General features: G+C 45.7%; 1 protein-coding gene across 1 annotated transcript in view; it reads right to left on the reverse strand.

Moving 5' to 3' along the window:
- COL4A2 (collagen type IV alpha 2 chain) overlaps window positions 1-21,426 on the reverse strand; it is a 191,115-nt gene that overhangs the window by 131,827 nt on the left and 37,862 nt on the right. Inside the window, exon 4 of the mRNA XM_046664030.1 lies at window positions 10,266-10,346. Within this exon, the coding sequence (XP_046519986.1) occupies window positions 10,266-10,346 (81 nt within the window). The remainder of the gene's footprint in view (window positions 1-10,265; window positions 10,347-21,426) is intronic.

Below are 21,426 nucleotides of genomic sequence, written 5' to 3' on the forward strand. Positions count from 1 at the left end.
GAGCACCCTCATTTCCCCACCTCTACATCAGAAACTTTAGATGTGTCATTCAACAATTTCGCAGGAATCAAAGTAAAACCCTGGACTGCAGTTCAAAAGTTAATTGCGCAAATGGAAGACCAATCGTCAAAAAGCAAGAGCAAAAAGGAACACAACGAAAAACTTCCTGGGGGGAAAAAAAGGATTTTTGGGTAGAAATACACTGCTTGTGAGCCAATGCAATAACGTGTTTGGTAAAAAAGGGTGACATGACTTTATGGCAGCGTTTTGGCAGCCTAGCATCCAGGTTCAGGGAGGAAACGGTCTCCTTCCATCCACACTGGTCAGGCAGCTGTTGGAAAGCTAAGTCTGAAGTGCAGGCCAGGACCCAAGAAGGGAAGCGACAGGCTCAGAAGAAGGTGATTAGGATGAGGTGATGGTTTTCATTTGAGCAACTGGTCAGGTCGTTCAGGGTCTCAGGGTGCGCAGTGTCTTAAGAAAATTTTGAAATGCCTAAAGCAGTTAAAAATAAATTTATTTTATGTTCAGCCTCATTCCAGCAATGTACGTAGCACCTATGCCTTTGACTATTAAGGATATGGTGGTTCCCTCTGATTAAAGGAGAAAATAAGGCAGAGACGAGATGACCCCAATTTTCCTTCCTCCGGGGTACCCCCAGTATGCATGTGTTTATGTGGCAAATTCAAAAGGCCCCTCAGGGAGGAGAATGTGTATACGCCACTTGGTTTGGTCATTTCTGCCATTTTTCCTCTGGTTATTATTTTACTATTTCTGGAAGAAAACAAAAAGAGTAATTTCAAAATTTGGCAAAATGACCTATTAGTTTTGCTCTGGTACAGGAGCAGCCTGATGGAAGGGCGCCTGGATGCAAGAGCCTTCAGCCTCTCGCAGGGGCTGCCCAGCTCCAGAGGCCCGCCAAGCGGCCTGAAGGACGGGCAAGGTCGAGCAGTCACCCTCCCTCCCTAGGGGGAATAGCCATTAGACCCTCTCCTTTCCTCCTGCGTGAGGGAAGGCAGATTCAGAGAGAATGTTTCTATTCCCGAGTAGCTTTTGGAAAGCATATCATGTTTGGTAAGAATTTTACTCTGGTCTTTTTAGAAATCCTGCAATTGTTTACTAAGAATGAATTGGAAGTGAATAAAACAAAGCAAAGGCCTTTGAAGACTGGCGTTCCTTGTCTGACAGAAAGGGAAATGCTTTAATGCTGTACTTGTCCAAACACTCGGTCAGGAGGGAGCCAGAACAAGGGGTTTCTAAAGGCAGAGCTGGTTCAGAAGAACAGGAGAAGCGTCCACTGCTCTCACTCAAGTTTATCAACAGTCTCTTAGAGTCTGTGTGAGGTTTTCAATCAAGACACCAAATAGTTATCGTCATCATTATCCTGGCTATGAACTGACGTGTATGTTTTCCTCAAAGCCATGGAAGGCCATTTCCCCGGACCTGTCAACTTTAGACCGGGATCCAGTTAATAACTTTGTCACCACCCTTAGGGCCGGGGGCTGGTGTGGACGGCCTGTCTCCCCGTGGTTCTGCTCGCTGAGGCCTCCACCCACAACCCCTGGGAAGCTGATGAGCACTCCTTCTCCAGCCCCACTGACCAGCTGGCTGGCCTCGCCGGGTCATTTTTGTGCTTTTGCAAAAAACATACTTTCACCAATGTCCCTGTTTTCCACTCTGTTTTTCAAAAAAAACATCTGATCACAGTTTATGGTTTGGGGAACAGGGACATTCCTAGGTAAAAAAAGTATTAATTTTTCTCTCTCACCTTTGTTCCCTCTTCTGCCTGAGCTCTGGTTGTCTATGGTTCTTTTGTGTGGATGTAAATTCAGAAGGGAACACACAGTGTGTGGTTCTCTCAGAAAGAGACTCCCGCCTGCATTTCTAGGTCACAGGCTCTGCACTAGAGACTTGGGGTGATCGAGACCTTGAAGCTATCATCTTTCTTTAGCAACACCTGGAATCAGAGCTCAGTACGATTTCTTCATCATGATGGAATGTGGCACAGGCTGCCAAAGCAATTTGTGTGTGTGTGTGTGTGTGTGTGTGTAGTTCATCAGAAGAGGGAGAAATGGATAAATAAAATATGAAAGCATTTTGAATTCTTCCTCTGGACTCAGATACTCAGAGATCACTGTGCCAACGCTTCACGATTAACCCCTGAATACGTACTGTACCTACCGTAAACGTGCTCTCTGCTAAGTGCATTACTTACCAAAGACCTGCTTCACTGTTAGCACACGCAGTGGCGTCATGGGCAATTTCTGTCGAGGTTGATAAATGCTGGGGTACAACCACGGTGATTAATTTTCACCAATGACTTTCATGATTCCTATTATTTAATAATGTATTTTTCTGATAGGAAATCACAGAATCCAGGGTAAAGTTTGTCACGCTTCAGTTAAGGGACATGACGATTTCAGTGGTAATGGAAATACATTTTTCCCTAAGTGCTGACTTTCCACTAGCAGAGTCTGTCTATAATGATGTTCTTTGAGTCCATTCAGTGAGGCAGTGTTAAAATTTTTGTCTTTTTTTTTTCTTTCTGAGAAAGATTCTCCCTGAGCTAACATCTGTTGCCAATCTTTCTCTTTTTTTTCTCCCCAAAGCCCCAGTACATCATTGCATATTCTAGTTGTACGTCCTTCCAGTTCTTCTCCATGAGCCACCACCACGGCACGGCTACTGACAGATGAGTGGTGTCATTCCCCACCCAGGAACGGAACCTGGGCCGCCGAAGTGGAGTGTGCTGAACTTTAACCACTAGGCTATCAGGGCTGGCTCAAAGTTTCTGTCCTTTTAGGACTTTAATAATGTATTCTTGCCACAACTAGAAGGACCCACCACTAAAAAAAAAAAAAATACAACTATGTACTGGGGGGATTTGGGGAGAAAAACAGCAGGGAAAAAAAAATAATAATGTAGTCTTCCTTTTGGATGAACTCCAAACTGGCCTGTTTTCTGTCAAATCCTAAATAGTATTATAACGGTCCTTTTGAAATTAAATATTTATCATGTTTGGGTGGGATGGAGAGTGGGCCAGAGATCCTGTAATTGTTTCTCTCGTCTCCAGGGGCACAATTAAGTCACTCTACAACAGTTTATTAGAAGTCCTACTTTAAGAAAATGCTTACTTAATCTTGCCAGAAAGAAGCAAGAGTCGTGTTATATTCTGAAGCTGCGGGCTGAATTATCAAAGGCCACCTGCACCAAAGCGATGAGCGAAGGAGCCTTCAGAAGTGGGGGCCTGGATGAGCGCTCACATTGGAAAAGCAAAAAAACACAGTTGCCCTAAGTGGCCATGGGGTGAGGTGACCACTGGCTGATGGACACGTTCTGCAAATCCACCACTTCTAATGTGCTGTACTCACGGGTCTATATATTTCTGTGATAACATCCTTCTTGCAAAGATATAAGCCCAACAGATTACAAATCCTGGTCTTATTTTCATGAAATCTTGACTTTATATTGTGTTTTATTTTCATCTAGAATTTAATATCTAGAATATTCTTACATATTCACTATGAGTTTATCGTCTCTTTCTTCCAGTCTAAAGCCTCCACACTCAGTGGAATTGTGATCTTCAATACGGTAGCCACTGGGTCACACGGGGGCTGTTTCCTTTGAATTTAATTAATTAAAATTAAATAAAATTTAGAATTCAGTTCGTCTGTTTCACTAGCCACATTTCAAATGCCCAAATAACCACAGTGGACAGTGCAGACAGAGCATTTCCATCTTTTGCAAGGCATGGTGCTGGACTATCAGCCCCCAAAGATTAGAGATACCGTCTGCTTTGTTTACTTCTCCTTCCGGGTTCCTGGTGTCTGGATGGGGCCTGACACGTGACAGATGTGCACTCAATATGTGCTGAATGAATAAACTTGTTGCTAAATCTCAGTAGCCAACTATGCCTACATGTGAGCTGCTGCCTGTGTTAGGGGCCAAGCGGCAGGGCATTTTCTTTGACTGGAACTAAACCCCAGTTGAATGGATTATCAAATGTGAACCTCACAACTTCCCCACACAGAGATCTGGGATGCGAATAAGTTATAAGTCACATAACTTCTTTAAAGAGGTCTCCTGAATAACTTCTTACCTCAGTCACTCAGTCAAATGGTCTCTAAGACTCTGACGCAAATGTCTCCCCATCCCCACCTTCTTTCTCAGACCTCCTCGCCCACGAGTCTCTCTGTCCTTGCTCTGCTGGAGCCACCCTGGCCTCCTCGCTGTCCCACCAGGACGTTCTCCCCTCACGGCCTGTGCCCCTGCTGCTCAGGTTCTCCTTTCCACTGCTCACCGCTGTATCCCCTTCTCTAAGACAAGCGCCTTGTCTCAGACGATACAAAATACAGATTTTGCATGTACATACATAAGGAATGCAAAATTCCATTGCTAAAAGGAAGCTAGGGTTCTTCCAATGATGGCAGATATAAGAGAAAGTGTCACTTTAAAAACACATCTGGACTGGCCCCGTGGCTCAGCTTTGGCAGCCTGGGTTCACCAGTTCGGATCCTGGGCATGGACTTGCTCCAATCAGCCATGCTGTGGACGCATCCCACATACAAAATAGAGGAAGATTGGCATAGATGTTAGCTCAGGGCTAATCTTCCTCAAGAAAAAAAGAAGAAAAGAAAAAAGAAAAAAAGAGGAAGATTGCCAATGGATGTTAGCTCAGGGGGAATCTTCCTCACCAAAAAGAAAAAGAAAAACAAAACAACACATCACTTACATGTGATGTACAAGTCAGGTGGGCATCATCTAAGTCTGCTGCAATACCCGTTTCCCTGCAGAAAATAACCAACTTGTTGAGTTGTGCAGCTACTGTGGCAGTGCAGGGGCCAGAACCGCCATCATCCCAAAAGTACGCTAAAAATAACCCTATGATTTTGAAAGTGGGTGAGAGCTGTGTGTAGACAAGGGTCATAAAAGCCCAGAGGCCAGGCAGTACTTCTGCTATTTCCAAATAATTCTTTGCCCTTTCGGGGCTGTGATAGTGCATAAAATACTGGAGATGACTTCCGTTCAGCATGCTGAGCACACCATTGAAGGGGGTCTGCCTGGGCAACAGCAGCGGGTTTGGAAAGAGGTGAGCCACAGCAGCACTGGTCACATTGCTCATGGAAACCTATATACAGCACAGACATCCTGAAACTCTCTCGATGGTGCCACAGTGCTCTGCCGGTTCTCAGATTTATACTGAATCGTTTCAGAGAAAAAATTCGGTTTTATTTTGAAATCTTGCTTAAACACATTAAGGGTAAGGTTTATGACTAGCAACACGCGGTAGAGGATAGCATTATTGGCGAGACTACAGCTCACCTTAGAGAGACCTGCCAATCACTTGTGGTTGCCAGCTGCTCTGGGCTCTCTATTCCTTTCCCTGAGGCCAGGGGTCTGCTTCTTTCACCTCTTGCTACCCACCTGAGCTGACAGCGAGGGCCAAAGACAATGAATTTCTTCCGTTCCCATCTGTCTCCACCCACCTTCAGGAGCTCCTGCTCACTTTTCTCTTTGCTTCCCATTTCACTCAGCTTCTCTCACTTGGACTTCCATCACTGAGCTGAAGGAATCTTGTGAGGTTACGAATTATTCACTTACACTTCAACCTGAGTCCAGGGACCCACAGACTGTGGGAAACTCTTAGCTTCATGAGAAAATGCAACAGCTGAACACAACTGTCTCAAGTCCTCAGTCGTTTGCTTAAGTGAGTGAGCTTGTCAACTGCACCCTTCCAGTCTAGTCTCCGGTTTGTGGCTCATGCTGGGGCGAGCGTGGGCTGGATGACTGCTGAGGCATGGAGAGATGCAGTTACCCCTTCAGGGGCTGATAACAGGGCTCTGGGAACCAGGAGCTGTCGGAAGTTGCGCTTCCTCTTCTGCCCACTGTAGTCTGACAGGGCCATTGAGCCATCTCAATAATTCCCAATCTTTTGGACTTAATCTCTCTTTGTATTTACCAATTTTTGAAATATCTGACTGTCTAGGAACACAGGTGCCCTGTGAAGGTTGATGTCATTAAAAGGTCGAAATAACCTATCTGATTGAGTTTATGGTCAAAAACCAAAAGGCTGGGGGAAGAGGAAGTTGGCTAAGTAATTGAAATAATGAATTAAAATTGACCTTGCTTGGAAAAATCTGACAATTTCACAAGGTTTTAGGTGAGTTAATGCTCAAAGGCAAAGCTGTCCTTTTTGTTGAATCAGACGCCTCATCTGCTCGCTCTACTGTTTTCCATACCACTAACCACATGGTGACAGTCACTCTGCTGTGACAGAAATTCACTCTGATGCTTTCCGTTTAACTGCCTTCCATCTCCATGGCGTATACAGAAAGAAAGAAGGAGGAAAAAGAATAGAAAAAGACCAGAGGGCCAGACAGCTGTCTGGCATTGATGACTGTACGACCTTTAGTAGAAAGTCTGAGACGTTTGTTGATTTTCTTTGCACATATCACCCTGTGTAGTAAGGTGAATTAGGACTTATAATTCTTAATTACTCCCAATAAAATACAGCAATTATTTGAAATACAGACCCACCAACAACAATAAAGTCTTAAATCATTTCTCAAAGTTATTTATTTTTTAATTCACTAAACCACTGAAGAGGTGGTGAGAGAATTGGCCAGGGAGTCACAACTCTGGAAGAAAGGGAGCCCAAGCTCTTTTCATCTCTGTCTCTGTCCTCTCCTCCCAAGCCCGAGATCTCCCCCATATAGGTTAACATCTGGCAAGAGGAGAGACACACAAAAGATTACTGTGCTGAAAAAGAAGTCATCAAAAAGTCTGAAAACTTGAGTTCATTCTGGACTAAGATTGGGGCAGGTCATTTACCCCTGATGTCACTGTCCTCCTACCCTCCTGTGGCTAGGTCACCCCGGCACACGGTCCAGCTCTGACCAGGGAGTCAGGAGTACACAGAGAGCTGGGCCACAGCTCCTGCCCCTTATTCCCCAGCTACCGGCTTGCTGGAATTATCCACGGGGCTGGGAGGTTCTGTCTGTGAGAAACAATTCTCTCTCTGCAACAAGCCACCACCCACCACTCCAGGGTGGACAGTCAGGCTCAAGACACTTTACACAGAGCTTATTCATTTGGCAACATGAGAACTCATTTGGAATTGGAATCCATAGCACATTTGTGATTTCTGCATAGGGTCCAAAAGTTATCCAGTAACATACAGTTTCTGATGTTGGCTGTCACCATGGTGAGGAACAAATTAACTCTACCCCATGGCCATATAAGGCTGAGCTAGCCAAGTGCTCGGGGAGGGGAGAGCTCTGCAGTCAGGCATTGTCATCGCTGCTGCAGTAGCACCGTGGGGAAAATATATAGCAGGGGACCCCAGGGGAAGCTGTGGGAAAGAACAAGCTACGCACACAGCTCTTTGAACGGCAAAATCTGTCCAACTGCTATTTTTATGTATTACATTACTTTAAAAAAATACTATCAATCCAAAAGTAGGGCAGAAATAGCCCTGCTTTCTACAGGAACACATTTGGGTAAACTTGTTCATTAACAAATATTTAATACGCATACATCAGGTTTGTAGAACTGAAATAGATAGCTTAATAAATAATTTAATGAAGGAAATGCAATTGCCCTAACAATAAATATCTTCAGTGATATACTGGGTTTACCCGTGGAAAATGATAAATGGTATAATTTCTCTCTCCTCGCTAGGTTTTTTTCTTACCTCTTACCATTAGCCATTTCTTTTTTTTTTTTCCCCTTTTTTTCTCCCCAAAGCCCCTCGGTACATAGTTGTATTTTCTTCTTTGTAGTTCCTTCTAGTTGTGGCATGTGGGACGCTGCCTCAGCATGGTTTGATGAGCAGTGCCATGTCCGCGCCCAGGATTCGAACCAACGAAACACTGGGCTGCCTGCAGCAGAGCGCGCGAACTTAACCACTCGGCCACGGGGCCAGCCCCCCGTTAGCCATTTCTATCATCTTACTGGTTAATGTTCAATGGCACCCCTGAGTCAACTGGGCAGCCTTAGGTGCTGTTAAAACAACCCAATTTGGATGTGGATGGTCCAACTGCATTGTGGGTCTGGGTCCAGCTGTAATGACCGTGTGGAGCATTATGCAGTGCAAAGAGAAGGGTAAACTTAGAAATGTGTCAGGCTATCTGGACACTACAGAAAGTGAGTCCCATAGGTCAGGCCCCAAAGTGGGGAGTCATTTGGCTCTGTCTCTTGAACAAACTACTCAGACAATTGCCAAATCTCAACTTAATTTGACCAATGTTGATCACCTGGATAAACAGAGCAAGGTCTGGATGAACAGAGCAAAGTCTGGATGAGCAGAGCAAAGTCTGAATGAACAAAGCAAAGTCTGGATGAATAGAGGAAAGTCAAGCCCACACTGGTGTTTGGATTACTCATGTTACTCAAATTAACCAGAAGGTGTCAACTTTCTATTTTCTTTGGCAACGTATAGAAACAGACTCAAGGTATTTTTTTATTTAGGGACAATGGGAGATAGAAAGGTCCCAAGGCCTGTACTGTAAACTTACTCAATCAGAAAGACCTTTAGAAATCACAGAAGACCTCTGGCATAATATAAGAGTACATTGCTATGCAGATGGCATTATATATTGAAATAATCAGAATGAACTATCTTTACCGAAGAAGAAAATTCCTGTAAAAGCGCTATGGGAAATGTTGATACACTGGTTCTGCATTAAATAATCATAAATGATGAAAAAGAATAGACTCAGTAACCTTCTACTCAGTTTGTTTAGGTTCTGTTTGGCTGATCACATGGAGAAGAAATGTCGGGTCCCTCTAGGGTTGAACTCCCTCTGACAGAGGCAGGTCTCACAAATATTTGTACACCACTAATTTATCTTCCTCGTGCCCATATAAGGCCGAGCTAGCCAAGTGCTTAGGGAGTGGACAGCTCTGCAGTCAGGCATTGTCATCATGGCTCCAGAAGCATCGCTGGGAAAATCTATAGCAAGGGACCCCAGGGGAACTTTAAATCTCATGAAATAGCTTCCATATATTTAAAAAATACTTATCTGTGTTAAATGTGATAAGTGATCTTCAACTAGCAATTCCTAGAGCATAAAGTCCCCATTCCAAGCAGAGGGACCCTTCACTAAAGTAACAACACAGAAAAATGGTTTTGAGGATTGTAACTCATGATGAACACACCATGTGAAGATGGAAGCTCTGATCTAGAAGGCAAGAAGCTCCTCAGTTGTGATCTTTGCCATTGAAATAATAATTAGTCACACTGTAGTAAATGAGATCGCCACATTTATAATGGGGTTCCCTACCACAAATTTTACTTATTTGATTTTTGGAGGCACAGAGGCCAAGTTCTACCACGACGTTTCTTCCTCTTGGTGAGTGGGAATGGGGAATGACTACTTTAAAAACCAACTTCAGGATTCAACTTGGTGGAACTCATTTGGAACACCCAAGGACTGCTATAATTTCTGATGCCAACGCCAACAGGGCAATGCAGGCAAGAATTCCCAACTGCCTCTCACAACCTGGCATTGGACAAGCAGAGTCCCAGAGGGAAATGCATGGTTCCACAGCACAGAGACTCAAAAGACTTGGTATCATAAAATGAAATACTGCGCCCCACACTGCCACACACCGAAATGGGCTTAAACACAAATAGAAACACTATCTTTTAAAAATCAGTAATGCCAAGACTCAAACATCAGCTTTAAAGGCAACAGAAGGAGAGGCTAATCACTTTAATTGAACATATTAAACCCAATATCCATATTTCAAATTCTGCCAGGTGTGATGGTAATAATTTGGGGTGACTCTTTTTCTTACTTATCGATGAAATGGGCTACATAAAGGACATCCAGGGAATGAGTGGGATAATTTTAAAAGCTAGAATCATTCTCAGCAGTATAATGCCAGTGCCCTCTCATTTGATAGATTCTGCAATATAAAGGCAACTATGTTTTCTTTATATAATATTTTTACAAAATATGTTTATGTATAATATCATAAGTATAAAACATAGTTGCATTATATATCCATATATGCACACACATATGACTTATAACAATGAACAAGAGAAAACATGTTGAAAGTTAATATTGTTCTCAATTTATTAGGAAAGTGGTTTTAATTGACCCAATTTTGCATTACATTATTGTTTGTTAAGTGGAGAAGAACACATCTGTATGAAATTTCCTAGGAAAGTATGCCAATGACTTAATCAGACAATTTAAGGTACTTTCATTTAATGGAAGTATAAGGAAGATAATATTTACTGCAGTGTCATGACTTACCCGTCCTCCTTTCTCGGGGTAGCACTGGCAGCCCCCACTGCAGTCTCTCCCTCCACAGGGCACATCAAACTTCTTCACACCCTGCAAAAATAAAACACAAAGCAAAGAAAAAGTTATCTAAAACACTGTCAACTACAATATGTATCATAATACCAACTGTTGAGAGCTCTTCCAATTCTAACAACTAACTACTCATTCAGAACATTCGATAACTCTTTAAAAAAACAGGCTTTAGTTTTTAGAGCAGTTTTAGGTCTACAGCAAAAGGTACAGAGATTTCCCATACAACTCACTGCTCCCCCACATGCGCAGCCTCCCCCACTGTCAACATTCCTCACCAGAGTGGGACATTTGTTACAATTGATGAACCTACAAGGACACGTCATTATCACCCAAAGTCCATAGTTTACATTAGGGTCACTCTTGGAGTTGTACATTCTATGGTCAATAAGCCTCTTTTTCAGTGCCTACTAAGTGCCACATGCCAAGTTAGGTCCTGGGGCTCTAAATTCAAGGAGAACATTTCCCGAATCAAGGGGTTCCATGTGAGGTGAGCCCATGACACTCTATGTTAAGCACTTTAGTATGAAGAAGAAACTCAGGCACAGAGGAAGCAGCCCTTCCCTCTGCCTGGAAATGTGGGGGATGCGTCCCGAAGGAGGAGTCGTTCAAGATGAGCAGGATCGCGTTAAGTTAAATGCAGCAGGTCAACTCTGGCCCCATCAAATTACACAGATCCTGGTGAATGAAAGGGAGAGGGGGTTCCGATGAGGAGGTGGGACTTGCAAATACACCTGAAAGGATGGCAAACCCTCACCTCCACCACAGAGGTACCGGGACACCCAGGATGAAGCGCCTGCAGAGGAAAGCTCGTTTCCCTCCCTTCATTCTGCAAGACATGCTTGTTTACAGTAAGGAGGAGGGGGCGGGGGGCGGGGAGAGGCTTTCTGTAGCGCTTATTTAGCGGGGTTCGGGTGGCATAGCCAAACTTTTGGTCAGACACTGAGATACAACTCTTTAATGAGTTTAGTGGGTAACTGAGGAGGTTCTCTGGCTGGACAACTCCAATGGAGAAAAAGGCATTTCTGGCGCTTGATCTCAGCATCAGGTAAAAGAAGGACCTGGATACTGGACTGTGTCTGAGCACTTCCTTTCAGACTGCATTCACAGTACTGAGTATTCTGAGCAGGAAGTGACCACTGGACCCACTCTCTTCTCTCCCTCTCTGATCAGCCAAGCATCGTCCCTGCCTCTCCACCCTCCCGACAGGTGAGTTGGTGCAGCTGCTCACCCAGGAATCTCCATCTGGCTCATGACCCTCGGCCAGACTGCCCATCTGGCAGGCACTTAGACTCAGGGACCGTGGGCACAGTTAGTTTCCAGTGTGCACGGGGCCAAACCTTACCACGCAAGCAACACTCCCCAGATAACAGAACCCGTTCCAACTTTAACCACTGCATTTTACCACACTCTTCCGCTCTCTTCTGAGTTCAGTCTCAATGACTAAACAGGGTGGTCACTCGGGGACTCCCTCTGTCAGCTTTTCTGTCTGTTTTCTGTGCTAGCACGTCTGCCAGAAACTTCCCAGTTCCCGGCACGCACTGAACGTGCATGTGGCAGTGCAGATGGTCTGGCCTGGCCACCTCTGCAGCCCCCGCCAGCACCGCCTTCCTGGACAGTCAACCTTGGATGGGTGTATAGTAACCCGTGACTCACGGCCACCTGGCCAGTTTACCCCAGACCTTGACAACAACTCAATGTGCTTTTTTGTAGTGACGATAAATTCCTTTCCTGTGCTAACAATTTTCTACTAGAGAGTTCTCATTAGAGAGTTTCACATTTTTTTGTGTTCTTATTATAATTCTTTACCTACTGCAGTGTCTGGTGCATCAGTCACTAGTTTGAAGGATTCAAAAAAATCTGAAAATCTCAAATCCTTTAAAGAAACCAACACCTCGAACGCCTTTCGAATCTCTTGGTCACCTTTTTGTCCTGACTGATATAATGAGACAGCTAGAGTTCCATCCTGTGAAAGTAACATATATCAAATCCTTTCACACTCTCAAAATAGGATTCTAGGTGTTGGTCATTTTTTTTTATGGCTTCAATGTTTATGTACAGTGGAGCTCATTTTTAAATTCCATGCTTTTGAATATTTGGTTTTTATCACTCCAGCTCCAAGCTCAGCCACCACTTTTATGGATGACCCTGAGCGCCAAAGGCAGAAGCCTGTATGGGCCCTCCCTTACACTTTGTATTACAAATAACTGTGACACGAATAGGTGCCTTGGCAGGTGTCCCTGGCTCACGCGAGAATTCATTTACTGGTGGTTTGGAAAGGTTAGGGGGCCTCCTCAGTCTAAAGGGTGAAGCACAAACTCATCTTCTCTATCTAGTGTTTCACGTGTTATTTTCAATTTTGGTTTTAAAGCCACCTGCCAAATCCCTGTATATAAATCAATGGTTGAAATGATTTTACTGGTTTCGAATTGATCTAACAGACCCTCTATTCTGGGCGTAGGATAGTTACTGGATTTAGTTAAAGAAACGAGTTCTTCACAACCTGCTCAAAATTTAACAGTGCTTTCTTGCTTTTGGAACCAGGACTTGTAGGTCCAATAACTCCTGATCTTAACACTTTTTCAACTATATGCCAGTGGCTCAGATACCCTGTCTCAGGAGGAGGAATACATCTTCGAGAGGCAGCCCTTCCCTTCACAAGCCACAGCCAATATCTGTCACGGAAATTCCAGCCCTCTGTGTGTGTATGTAGGTATGTGTGTGTGTGTGTGTGTCTGTGTGTGTGTGTATGTGTGATATGAGGGGTGTGTGTGTATGTGTGTGATGTGATGCGTCTGTGTGTGAAGTGACATGGGTGTCTGTGTGTGTGTATATGTGTGTAATGTGATATGGGGTGTCTGTGTGTGATGTGATGTGGAGTGTGTGTGTCTGTGTGTGATGTGATATGGGGTATCTGTGTGTGCGTATGTGTGTGAAGCAATGTGGGGAGTGTGTGTGATGTGGGGTGTATGCATGTGTATGTCTGTGTGTGATGTGATGGGGGGGTGTGTGTGTATGTCTGAGCGTGATGTGATGTGGGGGGTGTGTGTGTGTTTTCCCCTCGGCAGCTTACATATCCTACAGAGGGACTCTTATGAATTTCAGCATCTACAAGAGCACTAAGTACCACATATTGGAATGCCAGATCTCCAGGATGAACAGAAGTGTTTACTTTATTAGGGCAGGGCAAGTGTTCCAGACGTCTCTGAGAGACCGAACAAGTCTCAGACCTGAGTCTCGGCATTCCCGACAGACCTTGGTCCCTGGAACATTCTCAAGGTACAAAAGCCCTCCTGAGTACTCTGCATGGGGAGAGTGTGAACTGCCCTGTGGGGTCCTATGCCTGTCCCAGCCCCGTCCCCTACCCGCAAGCAGAAGAATACTAAAAGCTCACACCAACCGCTGCCTGTGCTCCGAGCCCTTGAATCCACCCTTCATTTTATTGCTCAACACCACTCAAAGACAGACCCCGATCCTTCCTCTTGTCAGCTCCTCAATAAAGATGACTAGCCTCCTCCTGCCCTGTGTCCACCTCAAGAGTCTGCCCACCACCCTCGCACACGACAAGCTGGCCCTGGGCCAGATCCTCAACTTCAGAGTCCCCAGGAAGGCATGCTTCCACCTGTGAGAAAATCAATGAAATCCTCCACTTGTTTCTCACTCCAACTCTGAATTCCCATCAGGAGCATCAAGTAGAGCAATATTCCAACACCCCGTTCTCCCTGAGGCCCCCTGCAGGTCACTCAGGTCACCGTCTAAGCATCTAAGGAGGAGATGCAGTTCCCGGAGCTAGGAGGCCCCTGTAGACCCTGCTCGAGGTGTAGAAAGTGTCTATTGTCATGGACCGTGCTGCATCCATCCAACTGGGCTGGCCAAACTCTGGCCTGTGTCTGGATGTCCTTCATCCCAGGGCAGAAAAGGGCTGATGGCCCAATGGGACCAATTATACGAAGATGTGCGAAAACTCCTAAGGGCTCCCACCCCCTGAGAACACTTGAATCTAACATGCATGAGTTCTTAGGTCCTCATATTCACAGAGAACCTGCTCCCACCCAGGCTCCAGGATGATGAAGGAGTGCGCGACACATGTTTCCTGGCTCGGAGTGCTCAGAAAAACACTTTCCTTCAACTGCACCAGTGAGAGAACACCTAACAAGCCCAATTCCAAAAAATACGACAGCTGGAAGGGGCCTTGGGAATAATTCACCCACCCTTCGATTTTGCAAATTCACTCATTCATTCATTCTTTTAACTTTTTTATAGCACTATTTATTTTTAAAACTATGCTTTTTTTTTTTTTTTTTTGGTGAGGAAGACTGGCCCTGAGCTAACATCTGTTGCCAATCTTCCTCTTCTTTGTTTTTCTCCCCAAAGCCCCAGTACATAGTTGTATATTCTAGTTGTAAGTCATACTAGTTCTTCTATGTGGGATGCTGCCACAGCATGGCTTGATGAGCAGTGCCTAGGTCCACGCCGAGGATCTGAATCAGTGAACCCTGGGCAGCCAAAGTGGAGTGCACAAACTTAACCACTTGGACACGGGGCCACCCCCTCATTCATTCATTCTTTACCAAATGTTTCTTCTGGCTGATGCACTGTGTTGGGCCACGGGTATAAAGTGGGGAAGAGATCATGCAAACAAGAAGACAAGAAAATTAAGTCAACAAACAATGAAACCTACATGATTTAAATTATGACAAGTGCCATGGAAAAGAGGGTGTTGCAAGAATGATTAAGAGTCAAGGAGGCCCCAAGCACTAAATCACATTGGTAACAGAGAGGACTAGCACAGCCAGGCCCTTTCCCTTGGGCTACACTGTGCTCCCTCCTCCTTACATGCCTGCCCCACACAGGCTGACCTCCCTGCTGGCTGACCTGAGGCTCTGGCTGCTGTAACCAAGACACAGACAGACAGCAGCTAGCCTACCAGCCTAGGAAAGCAAGACCTCTGCATTATTACCCTCAAGGAATCAAGAGCATCTTGGATTGGAGTGCATTTGCACCCACTCTTCTTATGACCCTCAGGATGCCCCTGCATTGCCCCATCCCCCAACTTCCAGCCCAGGACTCAGATTCAATCCCCCGTCACTTTATAGTCCAGACAGACAGTCCACAGGGGTGCGGCATCCTCAGGACGTCTTGCTCAACCAAGAACCATCTCAGTTGCTACTAAGACGCGTGACCATTTCAAACTGTGGCGCTCACTTCCCAACTGGGGAAGGAGTTTGACCGGGGGATTAATCACTAGTTCCTTCGGCAATGGACAAACTCATTGAGGACCTGTGGGTGCTCCATCCTGGCAGCTCGCTCATCCCCCACCACACCAGAGACTGGGCCCCACTGGACTCATCCACTCCCTCCAGACAAGGCAGAGGAATTAAGGAGGCTGGGGAAGGCACTGCCGACACAGGGAAAGGAATGCTGATTTTGATAGCGTTGTGAGCTCTTGACATTTTAATAAGCGTTGTGGAACCGATCGCATAGTTTTGAAAAATAAACGTGAACCCTAAGTTTTGGGAATTAAGACAGAGAGCAGCTTAAATAGGAGAAGCAGAGTAGCCCAGGAATTCTCTGAGCTGCAACAGGAAGAGATGAAGGATGGGTAATTCTTGCAACAATTAATGAGAACAAAATCCATCGGCAAAGGAGCAGTAGGGTGGAGAGAGCCATGGACATGAAAGAAACGAGAGAGTGAGTGCATGGAGAAGACATTGAGCAAAGAGAGTGAGGAAGGTTCACCTGAGACAGTGTCACAAACGGGGGCAAGATGAGGGAAGGGCATGGGAGGTTGACTGATGAGAGATAGGGACTCAGACACAACGTCAAAGAGTCAATCAATCATGCTTGCAATACCCCCATTCTTTGTCTGGACCCTTACTGCTGCCAGTGGGGTGTGTAGATGCACCATCAGCATCACCTTGGTGCTAGTTAGGAAGGCAGGCCCCACCCCAGATTTACTGGATCAGAGCCCACTATCTAAGAGGATTTCCAGGGAGGCACACTGATGTCTGTGGAGCATGGCACTTGATTGATGGGCTATCATTGCAAAAAGAGACTTTGCTCAGAGACAATGGGAAAATTGTAAACCACTGTGCCATCTCCTTCCAGGGAGGAGAAAGCAGTATATCCTACAGGTTCAGTGTGTTTGGTGCCTAAAGTGGACCCAGGCAGGTCCATCCCAGAAAAGTGCCGGCCCTTGGACTCCCTGTGACCCCTGCCATTTGTGGTGAGTGTAAGGAGGCTCTGAGCCCCCAGGGCTCAGTCACTGAGCTTCTAGTCAATCAAAGTGCCAAAAACATTTTAGTTCTCTTTTCCTTATTCAACACTTCCTTTTAGACTCTTCTGCTGAGTTGCATCCTGCCCTGAACTGGTAGCCCGCGTTGCTGTGCTAATTAGAAATTCTAGGAGTTGGAAATCACCTGGATCACTGAAGGCCAGTTGGCAATGCAAAGGCATAGATACATCTTCTAGAAGCCTGGGATCATATTATACTCAAATGGAATGCAACAGATATTGTTTCCAGGGGCAAAGTGGAGAGCACTGAGCAAGAGATTTCTTGGTGAGCTTTTCATTACAGGAATCCTTTTCTTTGGAGCCTTATCTGAATCTAGGCATCACTACATTTAGAAAGCTTTGCAGGGGCATGCAAGACACATCGAAATCACCTCGGATGCACGATCTACATTCCTTGTTGAGCCTCTTGTCTCAGGGAGAACAGAAGTCACGGAAACTTCTAAGCTTCCTGAACGAGGCATCTATCAGGTTCAAGCAGAGAATCTCTTGCCTTGAGCCACTGGCTCTCTGGCAGCCAGCAGAGACTTTGCTCTGCCATCTATAAATGGAATTCAGTAACGAGGCAGAGAAGAGATCAATAGCAGCAGCTGCAGGATTAAGGGAGCATCCGGTCCCACATATTGCTGGCGCTGTTTCCTATTTGAGGGACCTACTGGCATCAAGAGAAGCGAGTATCACGCTGCCCTCGTCAGGGATCATGTAGCATCAGGAAGAGAGCAAAGCCTTTCCTCGGCCGCCCAGTGAGGAGGGCGTACTCCCTTTAGGTCCAGGAGTGGCCCCATTTCAGAATGTCAACAAGAGTGCTCATCGTCTTTTCCCCAACAGCAGATCTGTCCTTATATTTAGGATATTTAAAAATAGGTTTACATAACAACTTGAATGCCAGATAATAAACATACAAAAAGATTTAGCCTCTTTAAGAATAGCTATTTCTGTAACTACCAGTGTGACTTGTTCACTTACATTAAGGGAACAAATCTATGGATGTGGACCCAGCTTTCAGCAGACCTGAGTACCATTTAAAGTTGATATATGTAAATGAAAGAAAAAATGCTCACCATTGTTGTTAACTTGCACACAAGAAATGAGTATTAACCAAATTTATATTAAGATGCGAGAACAAAACTCATTTGTCCTAAAACAAAGAATATTTTGTCCTCCACATGTTCCAAGAAAGTTCCTGTCCAAGAAAGTCTTTTTAAGCCAATATACCTCCAGCCAAAAAGCGCAAGGTCTCTGTAGGGAATTTACAGATCTTTTACCATTGGATTGCCCCCAGCATCTAACCCAGGCTTCCTGGCCAGACGGATACTGAATAACCCATTCTAAGTGACATAAAAGACAAACATTTCTTATTGTAAAAAAAGTAATCATCTTTTATATTTATGGTAAAAAAAATCTATACAAATCTTTGTCTTTGTCACAAGTCCAGTCAAGCAAGACTTTTTATAATTATCCTTTTAATCCAAAAAAAGGCCAACAAAGAGGAAAGCCAACTTGGGAACAAGGCTCCCAGTAAAGTTCTGTTCATTTATCAAAACAGGAAATATAAGCCATTTCCGCACATGCAGCTTTAGAAATTAAGGAAATAATTCCAACATAGTATTAGCAAGACAAAGTATATGGCAGAGGAAATTTAGATCACAGCCACTCCACAGAGAACAAAACCCTCCTCCCCAATAAGCCAGGCAGGAAACCCAGCCATCCAGTTTCCTTTGTTTAAAGCATTTCAAGGCCACCCAAAGTAAACGTGTTCACTGTAGAATGGTCCTGAAACTGTCACCAGCTAGAGGCTGTGAGATAACTGATGGACAGAAGTGCTCACCCATTTACAACAAACCACTCCACTGGACTCTGCCTCAGTACCGCCTGGTTCCAGCACAGCTGGACCTGAGCTCCCGCCTGTCCTCACAGGGCGGGGAGTTTTGGGGAAGGAAGGAGAAGCGTAGGAGGCCGTGTTGGGAATAGGGCAACCAGAGAGGATGACAGTAGTTCAAATGAGAGACGATGAGCTCCAGAAAGTCTTGCGATACCGTCCTCATGTCCTGTAGGGTTCATTTACCTTCGCCAGGTGCACACCTGTGGACAAGGGTGCTGTTTCTCCCGCTCGCCTTCGCGGCAGACCTCACCTGAGTCACGAGCAACAAGCCACATGTTTTTATACCTGCATACTTAGATGCTTTTACGAGCAAAAACTAGCCAACTTCTCCACCTTCTCTTTCTTCTCAGGCAGCTCCAAGTCTAGGGGTGTTTTCTAAATAGAATTTGCTGTTGACGAGACAACCTATGACAGCCATGCTTTCATGCTGGGGCTGGGGTGCTGACAGGCAGGACTAGCTTACAAAATCCCACAGCTCAGAACTGGACCAGATGGGGAGGGCTGCAGCAGGCACAGAGAGCACGAGAGGCTGAAGGCCAAGGCCAGAACACTTCCCCAGATTATGTCACTTATGCTTATGACATTTAACATGGGCTAAAGGACAGACTGCATTCGAGGTGCTAAACTCAAGGATGAGGAAGCCCCTCACAGGGACTGCCCAGCGTATGAGAAGTTGGACGGCAGCGGTGGGGCGGAGCAGGAGAACCAGGATGCGGCAAAGGGTAGAGTCTAGGCACAGGAATGACCTAACTTTTCTGGACTGCAGTGCCCTTTGCACAAGATGAGGGTATCGATGAGCCTCTCCCAGGCCTGTCATGAGGATTCAGTGCCGTACTTCAAGACTGTCCTGCACCATCCACATCTAAGGGTCATTAGTATCAGGCGCGGGCCTGGCTTGCTGGCATGCAGCCCCAGACAGGAACGAAAGGTGAAACCCAGCCAAAGTTGTATGAGCCAATGCTTCCTTAGAAATACCTTGCCCAGGGCTAGAAATGATCTCAGAGCTTGGGTGGGCCTGGGCCTGCAGGTGAAGACAAGTGGGCTGTGTGGCTGAGTTGGGAAAAGGGGTGTGTGGCATTTCCTGTCATATCCTCTGTCTTGGCCATTTTTCACAGGCACTCTCCTCCTCTTAAGGCAAAAAGCAGGATCTGAATGTGTGTCCTCACCGGCGAGGACGGCAAGGATGTCCCAGCCCCTCTGGCATATAGCGGAGTTGGTGCAGGTGCTGACATGTGACAACAAGCCACCCTGAGCGCACACAATAGATGCTCTATCCAGAAGCACCCCTCCCCTCTTCTTCACAGCATCCTTTCCGCAGAGTGAGCTGGCCTTCACCTGAGATGGGTCGAGGCCTCATTGTTGGGTTCCTTTATTAAGAGCGATCTGCAGTTGCCTCATCTTAAGTCATCTAGTCCAGAAACTAGGAGCCTAGACAGCAAAGATCCAAAGACATAGGTGTGCGGCTGTTGTCAGGAGTCAGGCAGGCACGAACCAGTGACCATTCAGGCTGGGGGTCAGCTGGGAGCAGACTTTACAGGCAGCCTTAAGAGCAGACACAGAGCCAAGTGAGGACACCTTGACACGCAAGTAATTCCCACCTGGAAGCATGAAATGATGTCCCATCTGAAGCGTAAGCTGCCTCCATTTTAAAGTTTTTCTTCCCCATCGTCTAAGGTCTAGATCATCTGAGTTCTGGCACCTTTTTGTTTCTAATTCCTATTTGCTTCCTGGAATCTGTTCATCACCCCCACAGTATCCAGTGCCTCTTGTAATATCTGTGGCAGCCACAGTCCCAGCTCCTAAGATGTCTGAAAATTTATTTTCCTTGCAATTTAGATATGCTTACAAATCTATGGTTGAATTCTACTTCGAATAGCATCTTATTCACTTGATGCCAAAGGCTGATCTTGAACCTCTTCCTGTGTGGGATTCCCAAGGCTGTGAGTTACCACTGAAATACAGTGTCCCAAGGCTCAGGTGAGAACAAGTTCTTCTTTTCAAGCATTTGAAACAGTTCATTCAGCTCCCGACGAAAGCCCCTCATGATCCACCCCACTCTCACCTTCCTGTAATGGCTCCTCAGCCACCGAGACTGTGGCTCACGATGGCCAGGGTGCTGCCTGTCTGACCAGTGTGCTGGTACAAGATCCTAGCTGGGTGAGCCTCCATGTGTCCTTCCAGGGGAGTTGGTTTGCTCACCAGTCAATAAAGCCCCTCTTCTTGATGTCCTCATGAAGTTGCCACATAGTGTGCATAATTTGAGAGCCAATATGCATGCCAGCTACCTTGCAGGAGTTGGCGTGCTTGAGTGCGTGTGTGTGAGCACACGCGCACACACACACACACACGCACACACACACAGAGATGGAACGAGATTGGATACTGGATGCTTCTATCTGAAGTCATTTGATTGCTGTCCTGGACTTCTTTGGTGGGCCTGTCAGTAGACCAATTTCTGGAAGTTGCCCTCCCTCCACCCCCTTGACTTATCTTAATGTAGACTGTCACCATTCAGGTTTTTATTAATCCCAATGCCCAGTGTCTTAGTCTGTTCAGGTGACTATAACAAAATAGCATAGTCTGGGGGGCTAATAAACAGCAGAAATGCATTTCTCACAGCTCTGCGGGCTGGAAGTCCGGGATCAAGGCTCCAGGAGATTTGGTGTCTCGTGAGGATCTGCTTCCTGGTGCATAGACAGTCTCTTGCTGTGTCCTCACATGGTGGACAGAGGGCCAGAGAGCTTTGGGGGGCCTCTTTTATAAGGGCACTAATCTCAATCAGCGGGCTCCACTATCACCATTGAATCACTTCCCAAAGGCTCCACCTCCTAAGACATCACCTTGGGGGTTAGGATTTCACCATGAATTTTGCGGGGACATAAACATTCAGACCACAGCACCCAGCCAAGTGGTAACATTCAGACCACA

This window comes from Equus quagga, chromosome 6 (assembly GCF_021613505.1).
Source record: "Equus quagga isolate Etosha38 chromosome 6, UCLA_HA_Equagga_1.0, whole genome shotgun sequence".
In the NCBI taxonomy this organism is placed as follows: domain Eukaryota; kingdom Metazoa; phylum Chordata; class Mammalia; order Perissodactyla; family Equidae; genus Equus; species Equus quagga.